The sequence below is a fragment of the Stenella coeruleoalba genome, assembly GCF_951394435.1.
Source record: "Stenella coeruleoalba genome assembly, chromosome: 3".
Classification (NCBI taxonomy): domain Eukaryota; kingdom Metazoa; phylum Chordata; class Mammalia; order Artiodactyla; family Delphinidae; genus Stenella; species Stenella coeruleoalba.
Window position 1 is genome coordinate 12,015,588 of NC_137148.1, and position 17,282 is coordinate 12,032,869.

At 49.0% G+C, this 17,282-nt stretch overlaps 1 protein-coding gene across 12 annotated transcripts in view; it reads left to right on the top strand.

The window, feature by feature from the left end:
* Positions 1-282: 282 nt before the first annotated feature.
* Positions 283-17,282, top strand: part of TRIO (trio Rho guanine nucleotide exchange factor) — a 372,206-nt gene continuing 355,206 nt past the window's right edge. For 4 of the 12 annotated variants that reach the window (XM_079917617.1, XM_079917626.1, XM_079917625.1 and 1 more), the window contains exon 1: positions 1,164-2,386. In XM_079917617.1, the coding sequence (XP_079773743.1) occupies positions 2,173-2,386 (214 nt within the window). In that variant the 5' untranslated portion in view covers positions 1,164-2,172. The other 8 variants (XM_079917627.1, XM_079917628.1, XM_079917630.1 and 5 more) reach the window with 8 other exon arrangements.

The window sequence follows — 17,282 nt, forward strand, 5'->3', positions numbered from 1 at the left end:
AAGACGTCCCCCAGGAGTTCAGAGGCTTGATCTGCTCTCTCCGGGACTGGAGTACACAACACCCATTTTCACGATCTCTCTATTCAACAACTATTATGGAGCCCCGTCTACGTGCCGGCGCCCGCGCTGCGCCAACAAGAAACACACCGGTCCCGTGCCGGAGTCAGCCGGCCCCGCGGGCGAGAGCCGCAGTGAACAGCTCAAGCGCCCCGAGGACGGCCTCGCGCAGCACGAGCGAGCGCCCGGCGGGGGGCGCAGTGCTGGCCCTGGAAAGGGCCGCCCTCGCTGGTCAGAGCGCTCCTGCTCCTTCCAACGGTTGCAGCTGCCGGGGAGAAGGAGCAAGACTGAACGCTCCCACAGGCATCCGCCGGCTCTCTGGGCGACCGGCACCCCGGCGCCGCCCCGCCTCTCCCGCCAGGCCCCGCCCACCATAGGCCCCGCCCACCCGCCGAGCCCACGCTCCGGCCCCTGACGATATTCGCCGGAAATTGCCGAAGCCCCTCTTTTTTTTTTTTTTTTTCCTTCCTCTCTCCTTTCCCTGCTCTCCCTTTTCCTTTCACCCGGGTTCCCTCTGCCGTGATTTCCCCCCTCCCCCTCCTTCCTTCCCCATTTGAAATCAAGATGGAGGCTCGCGGCTGCCGCCGGCGCCCGTGATCCCGGAGCTCCCGCCGGCCACGGGCCCCCGCCCTCGCGACTGCGTGTCCGGCACGGTGCGCGCTGCTGCCCGCGCTCCGGCCGGCGCCGCCGAGGCCGTGGCTCCGCGCCCCCGCCCCGCGGCCGGCTCGCGGCTCTCGGGCGGAGTCCTCGTCTATGTGGGCGCGCTCCTCCGGCCGAGCCGCCGCCGTCGCCGCCGCCCGCCGCCGCCCCGGGGCTCTGCGTCCACGCGCCGGGCGCGGGCAGCTGGGCGCTCGGCGCCGCCAGGCCAGGCGCAGAGCGGGCGGCGCGCGGTGCTAGGGGCGCGGGGCCCGAGCCGGGCGCGGCCGCGGGCGCCGCCGCAGCCATGAGCGGCAGCAGCGGCGGCGCCGCCGCCCCCGCCGCGTCCTCCGGCCCCGCCGCCACGGCCAGCGCGGTGAGCTCGGGCTGCGGGGGCGGCGCCGGCGAGGGGGCCGAGGAGGCGGCCAAGGACCTGGCCGACATCGCGGCCTTCTTCCGATCCGGTGAGTGCAACTGCGCCGCTGCCCGCGCGCGCTCCGCCAACCCCGCCGCGGAGGCGCGGTCCGCGGGCCCTGGCGCGCCCGGTGCTCGCCGCCCGTCGGGCCCGGAGCGCGCTCGCCCAGGCCGCTGCCCCGTGCCGGGGCTCCCGGCTCCACACCGGCGGGTCCCGCTGCCTGCGCCGCCCCCCGTGCCGTGGCTCGGCCCGGACGCCGCCGGCTCGCCCTTCCCTGCGCCCGCCCCTCGTTCCAGGGTGAAATCTCCCCGTCGCCCGCCCCGGAGGCTACAGCTCCACCGGTTGGGGCGCCGGCTCTTTGTCTTTTTCGAGGGAGGGCCGAGGAGGCGGCGGCGGGGACGGCGAGGGCGGAGGCCCCTGTCCCGGAGGCCGAGAGGACGGGGGCGGCGGGGCCAGGCCCGGGAATGCGGGCTCTCATCTGGGCCCGTCTCCGGAGCTGATTTGTCCCTGGCCCCTCGTCGACCCCGTAAGCCGCCTGGTTTCTTCGCTCGGTCCTCTAGCCTGTCACCTTCCCAGACTCGATCTACACTTCTGGGAAACGGGGCAGCCATGGCACCCGCCACCCAGGGAGGAGGGGAGGTGGTGGCAGACATGAAGCGCGGCCGGCCGGGCGATGGGTGAGCCATTGTCTCCGGGGGTGGCCCGGGAGGGACATCTGGGAACGTGGTGATCCCGGGGGGCGGCGCGGGGCCGGCACTCGCGGGGCATTGCCTGGGAGGCAGTGCCAGGTGGCCCGGTGTCTCTCGGGCGAGGAAGGGGGTGGCCGCGGGAGAGGCGAGCTTTGCGGCCGGCCCGCGGGGAGGAGGCGCGGGAGGCGTGACAGGGCGTCCCCGGGACCCCGGCGGCGGCGCCTCCTCCCGCCCGGGCCCAGATCCCGCGTGAGCTGGCCCCGCGCCCCGCGTCCCCGAGCCCAGTCCCGTTGGCTGGCGCGTCCGGGCGGCGGCAGCCTCGGAACCCGCAGCCCGGAGCGCAGCGCCCAGCGGGCCAGGTGCGGGGCAGGGAGGATGCAGACTCGGCGCTGGAGAGCCGAGGAGGGCGGGCCAGGTCGGGGCCGCGGCGGGCGGGCGGGCGCAGGGCGCGTGCGGAGTCCTGGCGGCGGCTCCCGGGAGGACGGCTGGGCCGGGGACGTCGGAGGAGCGGCCTGCGACGGGGCGCGCCCCGGAGGCCGGCGGCTCACGTTCCTTCGTGGCCTCTTTCAAAATCAAGTCGCCAGATTCGGTGAGATCAGTTCGGTAATCCGGGTCACAGGGAGCAGTTTGCAGCGGGAGGGCGATGGTCGGAGGCAGAAGTGAGCAGTGCCGGTGCATCCCTGGTTTAGTACTGTCTTCCCTCTTTTCTTGGTCCTTGTCAGGTGGGGTTACTTTTGAGTCGTCGTAAGAGATTGGTTATGGCTGGGAGTGACATACGCCGACTCAACACTGTCAGCTTGGGGTTAATATACTCGCCACTGCGCCCTCTCCCCGCGAGGTCCCCGCAGAAAGCAGAGGTTTAGGAAATCATGAACTCCTTCAAATGAAAGCATTTTATTTTGTGCAACTAGCCCGATAGAGAAGACCCGTCTTACCTCTTAATAGCAGACCTGGGACGTCTTCCCTTCATGCCCTGCAGCTAAGTCTAGTATGTCTTCTCTCTGTTTTTACCACCTGTCACAGAATAATGGATCCTGTGCAGAATTCAGCTCCTTTCTCTTAGAAAGGCGCCTGTGCCCTGGTGGTGGAATTTTTGGTGCTTTCTGAGACCAGACTTTCTTATATCTTTATTATGCATAGTAGAGAAATCACTTCTTTCGCTCCGAAGAGCCTCAAAAGACATCAGGTTGGACTGGCTGCTCACAGAAAACTTGCTCCCAGTCAGTGTGGCTGTCCTCAGGCTTTACCTGGTGAGGTAAGTCTGTTGGTGGCCATGCCTAGGCCTGTGCTTCTGCTCCTCTGCTTGGTCTCCTGTACATGTTCAGTTTGGGGCAGAGCCAGTCGGTGCTGCCTACGGGTTTATTCCTTTCTTCCTCCTTCCAAAATGATTGGGCAAACTGCCCCTTTAGTTATCTGACTTGGAATCAGGAACCAGAGCAGATTTTAAGTAGGCAGCGGTTGCGCTGTCCCATCCCAGGGGTAGCCTGGAACATCTTTTAAAAGTGCTTTTCCCTCCTTTGGGCAACTCTGAATCCCTGACCTAGATCTTGGCTCCAGCATCTAGGGCAGTGATATCTGGCAGAGGGAGGGTGGAGAGGGACCATTCATTTGGATTGGTCCGGTGGGATGGGACGAACGTTTAGACAGATGAAGCAGGAGGACCCTGGGTGGGGACCTCACCTGGTAGAATGGCTCAGGCAGGGGTCCTCCTGGGCAGTTTGGGTTGAATGTGGATGGCTGAACAGAGAGGTCAAGTCCGTTAGTAAAATCGAACATTTTTTCCTAAGATGTAGAAACACAGGAAATAGGTTCTCGTTGATGGGGTGGAGAGATCAGGGTGTGAACATTTTCCTAGGGTGTCGTGAGCCTGGTACTTAAGATTGCCAGTCTGACTTAGACAAGGCGTTTCTACTGGTTGCCTTTAATTTCTTGGCCCTGGAACTGTTTGCTTGGCTGCCTTATTTTCTTTCCTCCTTTTTGTTCCTTGTCTGTCCTGCATTAAATTTTATCCTTGTAGTCACTGATTGAAAACTGGTACCCATGGTTGGATGAAAGAAGGAGAATTTAGCTTGATAGAACTTTTAAATAATTAGAGCAGTTCAGGCATAGAAGGGGCCGTCATGATTACTGGACACACTCAAGCAGGGGCACTGCCACCTGCCAGGGTTCGGAGCTGGGTGCTGGGGGCAGGACTCCTGCACTTGGAGAGGGTCTCGGGAGATGGCTCAGGGGCTGTTTCCTCCTTGGATTCCGTAGTTCCCTCTGAGCCCCCAGCACCTAGTGGTTATTCTTCACTTTTCTTTTAAAAAGGCATCACAAACGTGAGCTGGTCCATTAAAAAAAAATTTTTTTAAAAAAATTTTATGGAAGAGGAAGCAGGCTTCTAGGGAGGTTGAATGACTTGCTCAGAGTGGAGCTCCGGTAGAGGTGGGGTCAGGACCAGGAAGCATGCCCCTGACTCTGGGCTTCTTTCCCGGAAGCCTATCATGGCCAGGACTTTGCCTACATTAATTCTCAGTCCCACCGGGACCACTCACTTTTATTGCCAGTCTCTTTTGGGGCTCTGTTCTTGTGGCAATAAGTCATTCTTTCAGAGCTTTCCCTTTAACCTTTCTAGAGTGTGTGTGGGGTACTTACATAAATGCATTATTTTTAACCTGCTTGGCATGTTTTAGGTTGGCATTAAATGAATGTGCAGAGAATAAGGGTTTGTGGTTATTATGAAGCGTCACGGCTCATCGTGCTGTGTTCCTTTCATTACTAAATCTTATTCTGGACTCCTGGCTGCAGCGCTTCTGTTTCCAATGGAATATGTGAAGACAGTCGAATCTGTTCCTTAGTGAGGGAGCAGTCTGCATATCCTTCTATGTTGGTATAATGATCTCCTCGTGGAATATCGAGGGAACTTGTCTTTGTATTTATGCTTCTAACACCACTTAAGTAGCTGGCTTCTGAGCTTGTGTTGCTGCTGCTTTGTATATTTAGAAGCCTGGCGGCTTTGGTCTTTGTTAGCACCAATAATAATTATCAGTTGGTCCTTGTTACCCTCAGTGTTTTGAAAAGGAAAGTTGAAGAAAATGAAACTTGATAGTGAATGTTGGTTTCCCCTTTCTCAGTGGCACAGTGAGGCTCAGTTTTAGAGGAGAGCAAAGAGATAGCTGAAAATATCCTGTAAGTGATTTTCAAGAAATCAAAGAGCAGTAAAACAATCATTGAAGGAAACTTATCCGTTGAGACCTTGTAAACTGACTTACTGACATGGAATATTATATTTTTTCCTTTGCGATTTAACCATCCAAGATTCAAATGAAGATTTAGATGAAGCCATTTAAACCATTTAAATGATTAACCAAGATTTAAATGAAGCCAGTGGTTCTGTTTGAGATGGGGCATGGGTTTAAGTATGTTTTTCAAATGTATATTAAAAATACGTGATTAGGGTGGCCTTTTCAGACCTCTTAAATGTTGTGATAGATTTGGGATTTGTTTCTAAGTGAAAGATGTGTTTGGAGCTGTTATAATCTAAATCAGCTCTATCTGATATTTAAGTTTATTTACTTGACTCCTCTACTGAGAAAATTTTCTCTCATATCCTTGGTGGAATTCCAGAGAAAAGTCAAATTCTTACTCAGTACTGCCTAGTAAAGTCACTTATGTTGCTAGGGATGAATTGTGTTTTACTATAAAAAGCAGTCTTAACAACCCCCTTCTTTCCTCCTCGGTTCTATCATGAATTGGTTTTTGTTTCCTTAAGTGCATTGTCTTGACAAATTTTTAGTAGCGCCGCTGGCAGAGCAGTAGCTACTCTGTGGATGGTGAAGAAATGGTTTTGGGTGAGAACCCTACTACGTTGCCCTGAAAGGTAGTGGTACCTCTGACGCCGCTGCTCATTTCTTCCTCTTGCGAGTGTTCGGCTGAGTGGACTTGGGTGAACTGACTGGGGTGACTGTGTTGTTTGTCTTGTGGACAGAGATGCTGTCTTTTGTATCTTCTCCCTGCTTCTCAGCCCCTCTGAAGCCTCACTCGTGGGCAGTGAATAGGATGGGCCCACGGGTGCAGAAGGGGTGAGAGGGATTAGATGGTACAGAGACAGAGTTCTCTTTTGTTCTACTCCGGATTCTGCTGGTGAGCTGTCCAGCAAGCCCTGGGCAAGGGGATGAGCATGCATGGGAACCTTCCCAGTGTGCCTTGCGAATGGGAATTCTGGCAGATGTATCGTTATTATTATTATTCACCTGGAGCCATTCTGGGTATCGCTATCGCTGTGTCTCTGAATTAGGGCAAAAGAGCAAGGCTGTGTGGATCAGGACCCCGCAGGGTGCCTTCCCCTCTGCCTACTCTCCATGGCCCTGGGCTCCTGTGCCCGCTGTGGAGGCACTGCGCACCCGAGCCTCTGGCTCCTGCCCCTGACACAGTGCTCAGCCCTGACCAGACCGCGATGCCACTCCGTCTCTGCCACTTGAAAAAGAGGAGACCCTGGCTAGAGTTGCCAACGCCGTCTCCCAGCATTGTGGCATCCTCGAGCCTTCCGCACAGACGGTCTTGTTTATGGGAATTCTTGCCCCAGCGGTTAATGGTTGGCGAGTGCCTGAGTCTCATCTTCACTTCTTATTTGGTAATGGAAGCACGCAGTTTGCTTACGGAATAGTTGTTACCTTAATTTCCTCTTTTTTGTTCCCTTTCCACATAAGGAAGCCCCTGGAAACCCAAGTTCTGAACCACCTGCCCTCTGGGAAAGGTTGTATGTCTGGGGCGAGAGCGAGAGTGAGAGTAGGGTGTGTGGACTTGCAAGCGCAAGGTGTAGGGGCTTGAGCTGGAGAAAGGCGTTTCTCTGGGGTTTCTGGGGTTTTTTCCTTGTGAGACCTCCTGGTCAGTCTGGACTGTCTGGTCTAATGCCAGATGTGCTCTGGCACTGTGAAACCTCCTTTTGGTGATAAATATACTTGACTTGTAGATTGCTGACTTTTTTGATCAGCCACACGTCTATTCTTCTCTGGTTGGGGAGGATTGCAGAGTAATCTGTAGAGCAGATCTGTGTTTTGGAAGCATCACACTCTTTGGGCTCTGTCATAAATTGGTACATTTTAACAGTTACCCTGACAGGGGAAGCTTTAATGAAAACGTTAGTGAGCACACAGAGTAGATTCTTGGTCTAGGGTACTTTGCGTTAGCAGTGTCCGCGTGAGTTCCTCAGGCTTATTTTCTTACAGTTTGTAGCCCTGTTGTGGACAGCGATGAATTGCACTCGCTTTTTCTTCAGGAGGGGTTTCTGCAAGGTCCTGCCAGCTGCATGGCCCTCCCCTCTTTTCCTTCAGTCTCAGGAAGGTACTTGGTATGCTGCTCTGTTCCTGTCCGGCTGCTGGGAAGGGCTAAGGCCCTTTGCTGTCTGCTGTGGTTGTTAGCATTAAAAGGAGTAGGTGTGAACAGATAAACTGGTACATCCATTCAGTTGATGCTGAGTGAAGGAAGCCTGTTTCAAAAGGCTACATAGGGTTCCACTTGTGTGACATTCTCAAAAACATAGAAATGCAGGGACAGAGAACAGATTGGTTGATTGCCAGGAATTAGTGGTGGGGAGAGCGTGACCACAGAGGGGCAGTGTAAGGGGCATTTTGAGGGATGATGGAACTGTTTTGTATCCTGGCTGTGGTGGTGATTCTATATATTAAAATTCATAGAACTGTACATGGAAAAAAGAATCCAGTTGTACTGTATTATAATGTAAAACATAACATAAAAAGAAAGGCTAACCACAAACTGGGGGAGAACATTTACATTACAAATCAGACAAAGAATTATATATACAGGATTAAAAAAAGGCTTCCTCAAATCAATAAGGAAGTAGACAAACAGACAATTCAAAGTACAAAATGGCCAACACATATTCAAGGAAATGCAAATAAAAACTGTGAGATACCAACAAAAGTCAAATCTAATAGAAGTCATTTATCTAGGTGAACTTGAACAAAACTGAGTTATTTTAGAAAGATTTTTTATTGATTTTAAGGATAGTAAGAGTCAGAGTGACCTCAGTGGAACCAAACTTCCTGAAACGTCTAGGGGTCGCCTAGAGAGACTTTGAAGATAGTTACGGGGAAGTAAAGATCCTTTTCTTGGATTCTGTAAGAAGCGTACCTTGGGAGTCCATTTGGCATGTAAGTCAAGTCTGGGGACTTAAAAAAACTATCAGTCACCTGCTTCCAATTTTCCCACTCCAGTGAGTTTTGCTGCTGTCCAGATAGAAAAAGAGTAGCACATGCAGGTGGTCCGCTGTGCCTGGACATTCCTGGTGTTAAAGAAGGAATTTCTAGGAATAAGTTTCATTTGGGGGACGGGGGGTTGTTCCTGCATTAATACCTATGTGAGGTCATTTGCCCTCTGTTCATGGACCTTCCTGTATGTAATTGACTCTGAAGCTCTGTGTTTTCGCTGTGTTGACGGTTAATGAATGAATTTATAAAGTGTTAGTTTCCCCACTTAAGACTCATAACCATAAAATAAAACTGAACTTGAGAAAAACACAAATATATGATCCTCAAATATTTTTAGATAGGTTTTGTTGGTGTCTTGTTTTTCTTTGTGTGTGTGTGTGTGTGTGTGTGTGTATCTTGGAAAAGTCATAACACACCCCACTTTGGAATTCTGTGGAATGGGTGGTTTCAGTGCAAGAAGAAATGAATATATCAGAGACTGATTAAAAAAAATAAATTTATTTATCTATATTTGGCTGCATTGGGTCTTCATTGCTGTGCGCGGGCTTTCTCTAGTTGTGGCGAATGGGGGCTACTCTTCGTTGCTGTGCGCGGGCTTCTCATTGCGGTGGCTTCTCTTGTTGCAGAGCACGGGCTCTAGGTGCGCCGGCTTTAGTAGTTGCGGTACGCGGGCTCAGCAGTTGTGGCTCGCGGGCTCTAGAGCACAGGCTCAGTAGTTGTGGTGCACGGGCTTAGTTGCTCCGCGGCATGTGGGATCTTCCCAGACCAGGGCTCGAACCTGTGTCCCCTGCATTGGCAGGCGGACTCTCAACCACTGTGCCACCAAGGAAGTCCCACAAAGACTGATACTTGAAATCTATCTTAAAAGAACCCATGTTTCTTAGTATATGTGAAGAGACATGTATAAATGACATGTGTTTTTTAATTTTAATTTGAAATTTATGCCTATGAAAAGTCTGTGAGAGTTTGGTCAAAACAGTATCTATTTACAATTGTTTTCCATTGTTGATTCCTTTTACTTCACTTCGTCTTCTCGCGCTGACCCACATCTTCAGGGATTCCTTTTTCCTTCATTGCTTTTGCTGTTGAACCCCATGTCTGCAAACCCAAGCAGGGTACTCCTGGGCCATTTGGATTCCAAAAGGTGTATGTTTTCTTACTAGCTTTTACTGTTAGTTAATCCTTGTCCTTCATGGCAGATGTGCTAGGATCTTCAGGAATAACAAAATACATGTTGTTTTTTGGATAACTTTATTAGTTTAGCTTTTAAACGATAAGGACCAAAAAGTACAATTCCTCTATCATTCATTCTGAAGGTGCACACAAATATATTGGGAAGCAATACTTTGATTAGAATGTTGCTGTAAGTATTTCTACTGAACTAGAGTCACTCATACGGTGAAATCTCTAAAGTTTAAGTTGTCTGATATTTTGGCATCCTAATAACGAACAGATTCCTCATGTCTAATACTAAAATAGATGTTTCTTGCTTGTAGGTAGCTTTTTTTTTTTTTAAATTCATGATTATGAGAAATCCCTTCCAGCCGTCTCTGCCCTTTTCAGGACCACAGTGATGATAGCTGGCATGCAAGGGACCGTTACTAGCTCCAAAAAGCCAGATTGCACAGAGGCAGAGTATGTTTCACACATTTATTTCGGAGTTATTTCACCTCCATTGAAATGTTGTTGCACTGTCCTAATATATCTTGGGTTCAGGAACGTTGAGAACCGGTGCTAATTCGATGGTTTCCAGGCCAATCTGTTTGCTTCACGTGACAGTTCCGTTCACGTGTCCCTGGACGGGAGCCTCTGGGAGAGCAGCTCCTCACGAGACTAGTGAGCTTCAGCGTTTTCTTAGCTGGCTGTGTACCTGTTTCTTTCCTGATATTTAACTGCAGTCTGAGAGATGCAGGATCTGCAGGGTTCGTTGTCGGGCATCTCTCGTCTCCATGGCATTGCTTATAGGTCCTGTCTCAGCTCTGCTGGTTGCTGAACACACAGAAGGGGACAGCCTGTTGGTGAGATGGGACCTGCCCCCCTGAACCAAATTACTGGAAACCTTTGACTGTAGACCCTTAATGCAGGATTAAGGTGGGATGATGGTAGATTTCCCGTGACAGCTTGCAGTGTGGATCGGGGGCTGTTTGGGGGGCAACTAGGATGACGGGCAGTCTTGGAACAGCCCTCTGCCTCTGCACGAGCTTTGCTGTAACCTAAATCTTTAGCAGCAGCTGCCAGATCAGCGTGGGAGGGAGGACCCCCAGCCGTCAGGGGTCAGGTAACACCTTTGGAATTAGGCTCCATGAGCGGGTAAAATAAGTGCATCCGGAAAGCAGTAACCTGCTTGTAAGGTCAGAGGATGATATTTAAAAGAGGTTTATTTTCTTGTCTCCACATGTTATTAATGCCAGTCGTGTCCTTCAAGAAAACCTGGTAAAGTCTTTCTCTTAACTGTTATCTCTGCTGCTGCTACCATCTGAGTGCCTGTGATTCGAGATGCTGTGCAGGTGTTTTATATACGTTTTCTTATGTAAAATCAAATTCCCCCTTCCAGCAGGTGGATGCTATTTCTGGGTTAGGATGAGGATCTCAGCCTCTGGGGAGGTTGAATGACTGCCCCAGTTTGCACTGCTTGTAGGGGCTGAAGCTGGAATTTAAACCCATGGCTGCCAGACCACAAAGCCCTGACATGCCCTTTGCTTCCCTGATGGAGGGAGAGAGTAGAAATGACCCTCACTTTGTACAGCATCCCACAAGGTACTGGGTTGTAACTTTCAGATCTTTAAAGCTGAGTATGTATATCCTTGTGTGTTGAGGATGGAAGCTGTAATTTAAAAGTCTCACACCAAACAAAAGTGGAATGAAAGATTCCAGGGTAGAGCAAGCATTTTTTTCACGTTGGTCTGAGCCCTATAATTTAGCTTCTATGCCTTTCCTTTTGTCACCTAATTAAAAATGATGTTCCTTTTTACATAAATAACCCTGGTAAGCCCAGCTTTCCCACTGAGGTGTATTGAGTTTTCCTGGCTCCCAGCTGTTTCTGTCTGGGGAGGACTCCTGTGGAAGTGCTGGTCCCTGTTTCTCTGGCTGTGGACTTGGCCGGGGAGGAAGTCTCTGCGGCGGTCAAGGTCAGCTGTCAAGGTTAGCGGAGGGAGGTTTGGGAAGGGCGGGGAGAGGCTGGCCAGGGAGGGAAGTTTTTCCAGCGGGTTGATGTGTGTGACACCTTATAAAGATTACTGGGTCTTCCTTTCTGATTGAAGAAGGGAGCCCGGGTGGGGGAGTGGGGAGGGGCCAGAAGCTGTTAAGCTGCTTTGTCCGGGACAGTTTTATTATAAGGTGGGTGTGGTCACTCCTGGGATCTTTCTGTGTAGCTATTTTGTTGCAGCCACTCATGTCTGTGCTGTTATTCATGGAAATGTGCCCATAGATGATGAATGTTGTGGTCATGGGGAATAGATTTATTTTCCACCATCCTCTTTTAGTGAGATATGTCTCGGGCATGTGTTCTAGGCTTTCCTACATGTGGGGTGCATTTTCGTCAGTCACACCTCATCCCGCCCTCCCCAAACTGTAGCCTGATTTTATGCGATGCTTCAGGTTTACTGCACGTGCAGGTCCCAGCAGCATTTCCACACTGGGAACATGATCAGTTTTCATGTGGCTCTGAGTAACTCCACATCTACCTTGGACTTTTACTATTTCAGTCAGAGGATGGTTGAAATGCTGGTGTCTTGGATGTAGACATTATATAACCGGAAGGTGTATTGTACTCTTAAAATCTGCTTTTCATTTCCTCCTGGCTTACTCAAGGAGTTTCTAAGTTTCAGGTTTTTTCATTTTTGTTTAATTCTCGCTTTTAAAAAATTTCTAGAATTACAAAAGTAGCACTGGCCTGCTGTTTAATGGGAGAGTGTGCTTTTGACCTGCTATTTTAGTTTATCTTTGATTTTAAACCAACAAAGGAGGTACAAGGCTGAAATCCATATCAACTTAGTCGAATTGAGATTTCACTGTATGTATCATTTTCGGCTGTTTAGTTGGTTCATGTCTTCATTGTTGATTACATTTAAAGTTTGTTGAGGTTTTCTTTTTGGGGGGGCGGGAGCAGGTAAGTTTGTTTTGAGAAGCCAGTATTCATGTTCAAAGAACTCATATTCCCCAGTTGTTACTATTTCACCTCAGGTGCATCACCTACCCCTCCCCTCCCCACGCCCCTCTAGATACACACACACATACACGTACATATATGTTTTGTATATATTAAATTTACATATTACTTTGTTTCTGAACCATTTGAGAGTAAGTTGCAAGGTGATGGTCCCCTTATCTGTAAAAGGTGGCTCGATAGTATTGTCTAAGAGCAAGGACATTCTCTTACAGTAGTGACCCAAATCGTTAATTTTGATGTAATATTATTATATAAATCTGCTGACTTTACTAAAATTTTACCAGTTCTTCCAGAAACTGTTGGCGATTAAAAAATTATTGGTGGCCCAGCACTCTATCCAAGACCACATATTACATTTAGTTGTCATGTCTCTTTGGTTTTAATTTGGAACATCTCCCCAGCCTGTCTCTTCTGTTACTTTGACATTTTTGAAGATTCTAGTCACTTCTTTGGAAGACTGTCCCTTGGTTTGGGTTGTATGATTCCTAGGTTCAGGTCGTGCACTTCTGGCAATAAGGGCTGTGTCCTTCCCCGAGTGCCCTGTCAGGGACACAGCTGTCAGCTGCCCCATTGTGGGACATTTGTTCAGTTTGGTCATTTGATTTAGGTGGCGACTACCAGGTTTCTCCACTGTATTTTTCCCTTGTAATTAGTGTCTTGTGGGGAGATAATTTGAGACTATGTAAAATCCTGTTCCTTTCCCGACTTTCATTTGCTGGTTGTCTCCGTTAATGGCTTTTGCCTGAATCAGTGATTACTATGATGGTTACAAAATAGTGATTTTTCTAACTTCATTATGTCTTCTGTATTTCGTTGGTTTTCGACCGTAAGGCAGAGCCTCTCCTTCTGCCCTACTTATTTATTTATATAAGTGTGACCTCATGAATTCCTGTCTTATTCAGTGGGTTATAATCCTTTGTTATCATTATTTAGTTTAATGCTTAACTTGTCCAAGATCTGGCCATGATGTCCTTTCAGGCTGGCTCCTTTATCTTCTGTGACATGTTCCCATCATTTTTGGGGCACTTTGTTATTTTCTGACACAGTAAAATATTCCAGGCTTATGTTGTCCTTTCCTTACTCCAACCCTGAAATCAGCTGTTCTCCAAGGAGCCCTGGTTCATTTTAGCAGGAAACAGCATTAAGAAACTCAGTCTGGGCACTAAGTGTACTTACTGCTACAGGGGTTTCATTGCTTCTAGAACCTCTCAGTGCACAGAGCTAGGAAGTGGGCAGTACGTATGTGTGTATGTCCACACATACATGTATGTACACACACACAGTGTCACATGCACACGTGCCGCTTTTTCTGCACCTGTCTGTCTAGAATAAAAACCATGATTTGCTACTCATGCCTTCAATTCCAGTCCAGTACTACAAACTGCATTTCAGTCTTGCCCTTCCCAAATTTGTAATTCCTTTCTCTGATGGTGAAGGCTCCTTTTATCCTCAGTGTCTTTGCTGATTTACTTAGTCCTAGAAAATGCAGTAAGCAGTTTCAGAATGCTGAGCAATACCACTGTGATTAAAAGGAACCTACATCTTCAAGTTGAAACTGCTCAAATCGGCAGTTAGCGGTCAGCTTCTGTTCAGCTCTTTGCCTTGTCACTTAGTCACCCAAAGAAAACAGATGAAGTCATGCCTGGAACTCCCCTGAGGCATGTTTAAGAAAAGAGCTGCCAGACTCCATCAACAGCTCACTTTCTGGGGATGTGGAAGTGCAAAATTGAAAAATAAGGAGTTGCCAAAAAAGAAAGGGAGATCGATTTCTAATAAGTATGGTTTATAAAGCTGACACCTGTTGTGGGAAAAACACTTTATCATCTTCATTTCCATATACTAATTGCTGGAAGAGAGGAGGAAAAAGGAAAGTGTTGAGATAATAAGAATGAATGAGGAGACGTGAGGGATGGTCTGGGACCAGGTGTGTGTTAGGACCAGGATGGAGCAGTGGTGGTCCTTTCACAGGAACCCATCACATGCTCCGAGTAGGGGGAGGAGCTGAGTCCCTCTGGAGTAAGTCATGAGTCACGACTTGGGAGACCTGCTTGCTGCCCTTCATTGACCAAATGTTTCTTCCCGGAAACCACCTGCAGTAAATTTCATGCCGCTGTGTAGTGTCTGCTGTAGCGCGGGGTTTCTGGGACGTGTGTGTGTGCACTCGGTTCCAGAAACCGTAGACCACTGGGTGCAGATCTTTCTTATGGTACAGGCAAAGTGAATATTGGCTGTTCAGTGTTTTGCTCCATTAAATGATGACATAGAACATGGGCCCTTGATTTGGGGAGACAGTCTCGATTTCGTATATTGTGTTCTGTATTTTCTGTGACTGTCCTCATGCTTGTCAGAGTGTGCTGTGGAATATTTAGCCTCTGGACCTCTACAGGCCCTTCCTACAACTAGACATTTTAGCAAGAAGAATCATAATTTGCTTATTAATGTTTTAAGGGTGAAAGCCTTTTGATTTAGAAAACTTGGGGAGTAAAAGGTCATGATTGCTAATTGGTCAAGCATTCTGGGGAAGGACGTGGGTGCTGAAGACGGTCTGGAATTAGCTAGTGGTGATGCTTGCACACATTGTGAATAAACTAAACCCCACTGAATGATAGCACTTTAAAAGGGAAAATTTTATAGTATGTGAGTTACATAGCAATAAAAAAACGTTATGGCTAAATGGGCAATATTTCAGATTCTTGAACAGCTTCATTTATTGTGTGCTTAAGCCACCAGCTGTTTAATTTTCATAGCCGTCTGCAAGGTAGGCAGTGACCTCCAGTTTTATACCTGAGGGAGGGGACTTAGCGAGGGCTTTTAACTTCCTGTAGGTTAGTAGCTAGTAGGGGTGGCCAGGAGGATGCTGAGCGCGGTGTTTGTTCTCCCCCAGGTGGGTGTCCCCGGTGGAAAGCAGATGCCTGCGGATGGTTTCTCCCGCTGCGCCATGCGTATCACACTGAGGTACGTGACACCATCCAGGGAGCTTTCTATGTCCCTTTTTTTGGTGTCAGGGAGAGGAAAAATAAGTCACTCCTCTTTGAAGGAGGGCGTTGTGGATAAGATTTGGTTGGGCTCCAGTTGTGATTTGATGGTACCTTTGGTAATTTCTTAGAAAGCGTTGGATTAACTGTCCCGTTGAAAATTTCAGGGAGTCTCAGTCAAAAAGAAAAGGACGGACTTTGCTTCCCAGTAAGTGGTGTATTTGGGGACAGAGAAGGGCACACCTGAAGTGGTTCAAGCCGGTGATACTTAGTCTCCCTCGTAGCGTCCTGGGGGAGTTGAAGGGAGAGGAGCTCGGCGCTCTGCTCCTGCTGAGCATGGCCTGGACATTAACAGTTGCACCCAGTGTCCTCCTGCTCCTATGAGCTCTGTATTTTTGTTTTTGCGGTATGCGGGCCTCTCACTGCCGTGGCCTCTCCTGTTAAGGAGCACAGGCTCCGGACGCGCAGGCTCAGCGGCCATGGCTCAGGGGCTCAGCTGCTCCGCGGCATGTGGGATCCTCCCGGACCGGTGCACGAACCCGTGTCCCCTGCATCGGCAGGCGGACTCTCAACCACTGCGCCACCAAGGAAGCCTGAGTTCTGTATTTTTGAACATTGGAGTCAGCTCTGCTCACTCGCATACACGACCAGGAGTACGTGTTAGAACTCCAAGACTGAAACTGTATTAATTTGCATAAAATCGCATATGCTCTGTTCAAGAATTTTCATTGTGCCTGTTTTAGAATTGAGTTGATACTTCATAGAGAGTATGTTAGCGTCACTTAAAAGGAGACGTCTCAGAAGAATTTGTGTGGCTTTGAAATTACTTTTGGGCGAGGTCCCTGAAAGAAAGGAACCACTGAAGACTTTCGTTCTTTTTAGCATTTTGAAACTGTTTCTCCTGATTATATACATTAAAAACATGTAAAGCAGGTTGGGGTTTTGTCTGCTGTGTAGCATGCCTGCAAGGGGACCAGAGGTCTGGTGGAACGAGAGCCTTCCTGCTGGGTGGTGACCTTTTTATGATGTTTGGCCTGTCGTCTTTGTTTCTCAGTTTCAGATGCCCAGCTCAGAATTACTTAGCACTTGAAGTGGTTTTCATCTTCAAAGGACTTTATGGGCATTTATTTAATATACATGGCACTGTGTAATGAATGAGCTGTTTATCCTTTGAGCAGTGTCAGTATGCCAGGTGCCATACAGCTGGAGAAGACAAAAATAATATTCTGTCCGGTGGGAGTTTGTATTCTAAAGAGGCAAGATGATTAGGCAGATTCTCTCTTTTGGCCTCTTTTTAAAAATGTGCTGGGGAATAATGTAGAAATTAAAATTATAAGAGGTGATCAACTAGCTCAAGTCCACCTAATTGGAATTGCTCTCAAGGTGAAAATGAAATTTGAGATGCTCTTAAAAAAGACCTAGTCTATTATCTCTCACTTATCACACATTTTTTGACATACATAGTATTTTTCCTGTTTATAGATGAGGATTTTGCTAAAGCTAGGGCAGATTCATTTTTAATTCTCTTTATACCACCCCCAAATCCTGTTTTTCTTTACCTGGTGTAGGGATGTGCTTTGCAACCAAGGCTGCGTGTGAGCCACAAACGCAGTTTTCTGAGTTTCCGACTGGGTCAGTCCATCCACCCTAGCTGGGCTGGCTGGCCTCAAGGGAAGCTTCTGGACCGCTTGCCCCGTCAGCCTCTCGAAGGCCCATCGCACACCCCACGCTGTGTCTGTGTTCTTGCCCCTGTCTGTGTGTTTGGTGTTCCATCCTCTTCCTGGTTTTCCTATAACTGACTGTCAAGCATCACTTCCTTTAGGAAACCACCTGTCTGTTTTCTGGCCTCCCTGGCCATCAGTGTTGGCGTAGTACCTTGTGTAGACCGTGTTCTGGTTCTGGGTCTTTGGGTCGTAATTGTTTCCCGTGAGTGTGGGCTGCTGGGCCTCTGGGCCTGGGCAAGCTCCAAGGAGAGGCAAAGTAAATGCCTGTTGTGATTTATACCGGTGGTTCCTTAACCCAGACTGTATCAGAATCACCTAAAAAGTTAAAAAAAATTACAAATCTCCAGCGATTTTCATTTAGTAGTTCTAGAATAGGGCCCTAGAATCTGTATTTTGAAAAAGCCTT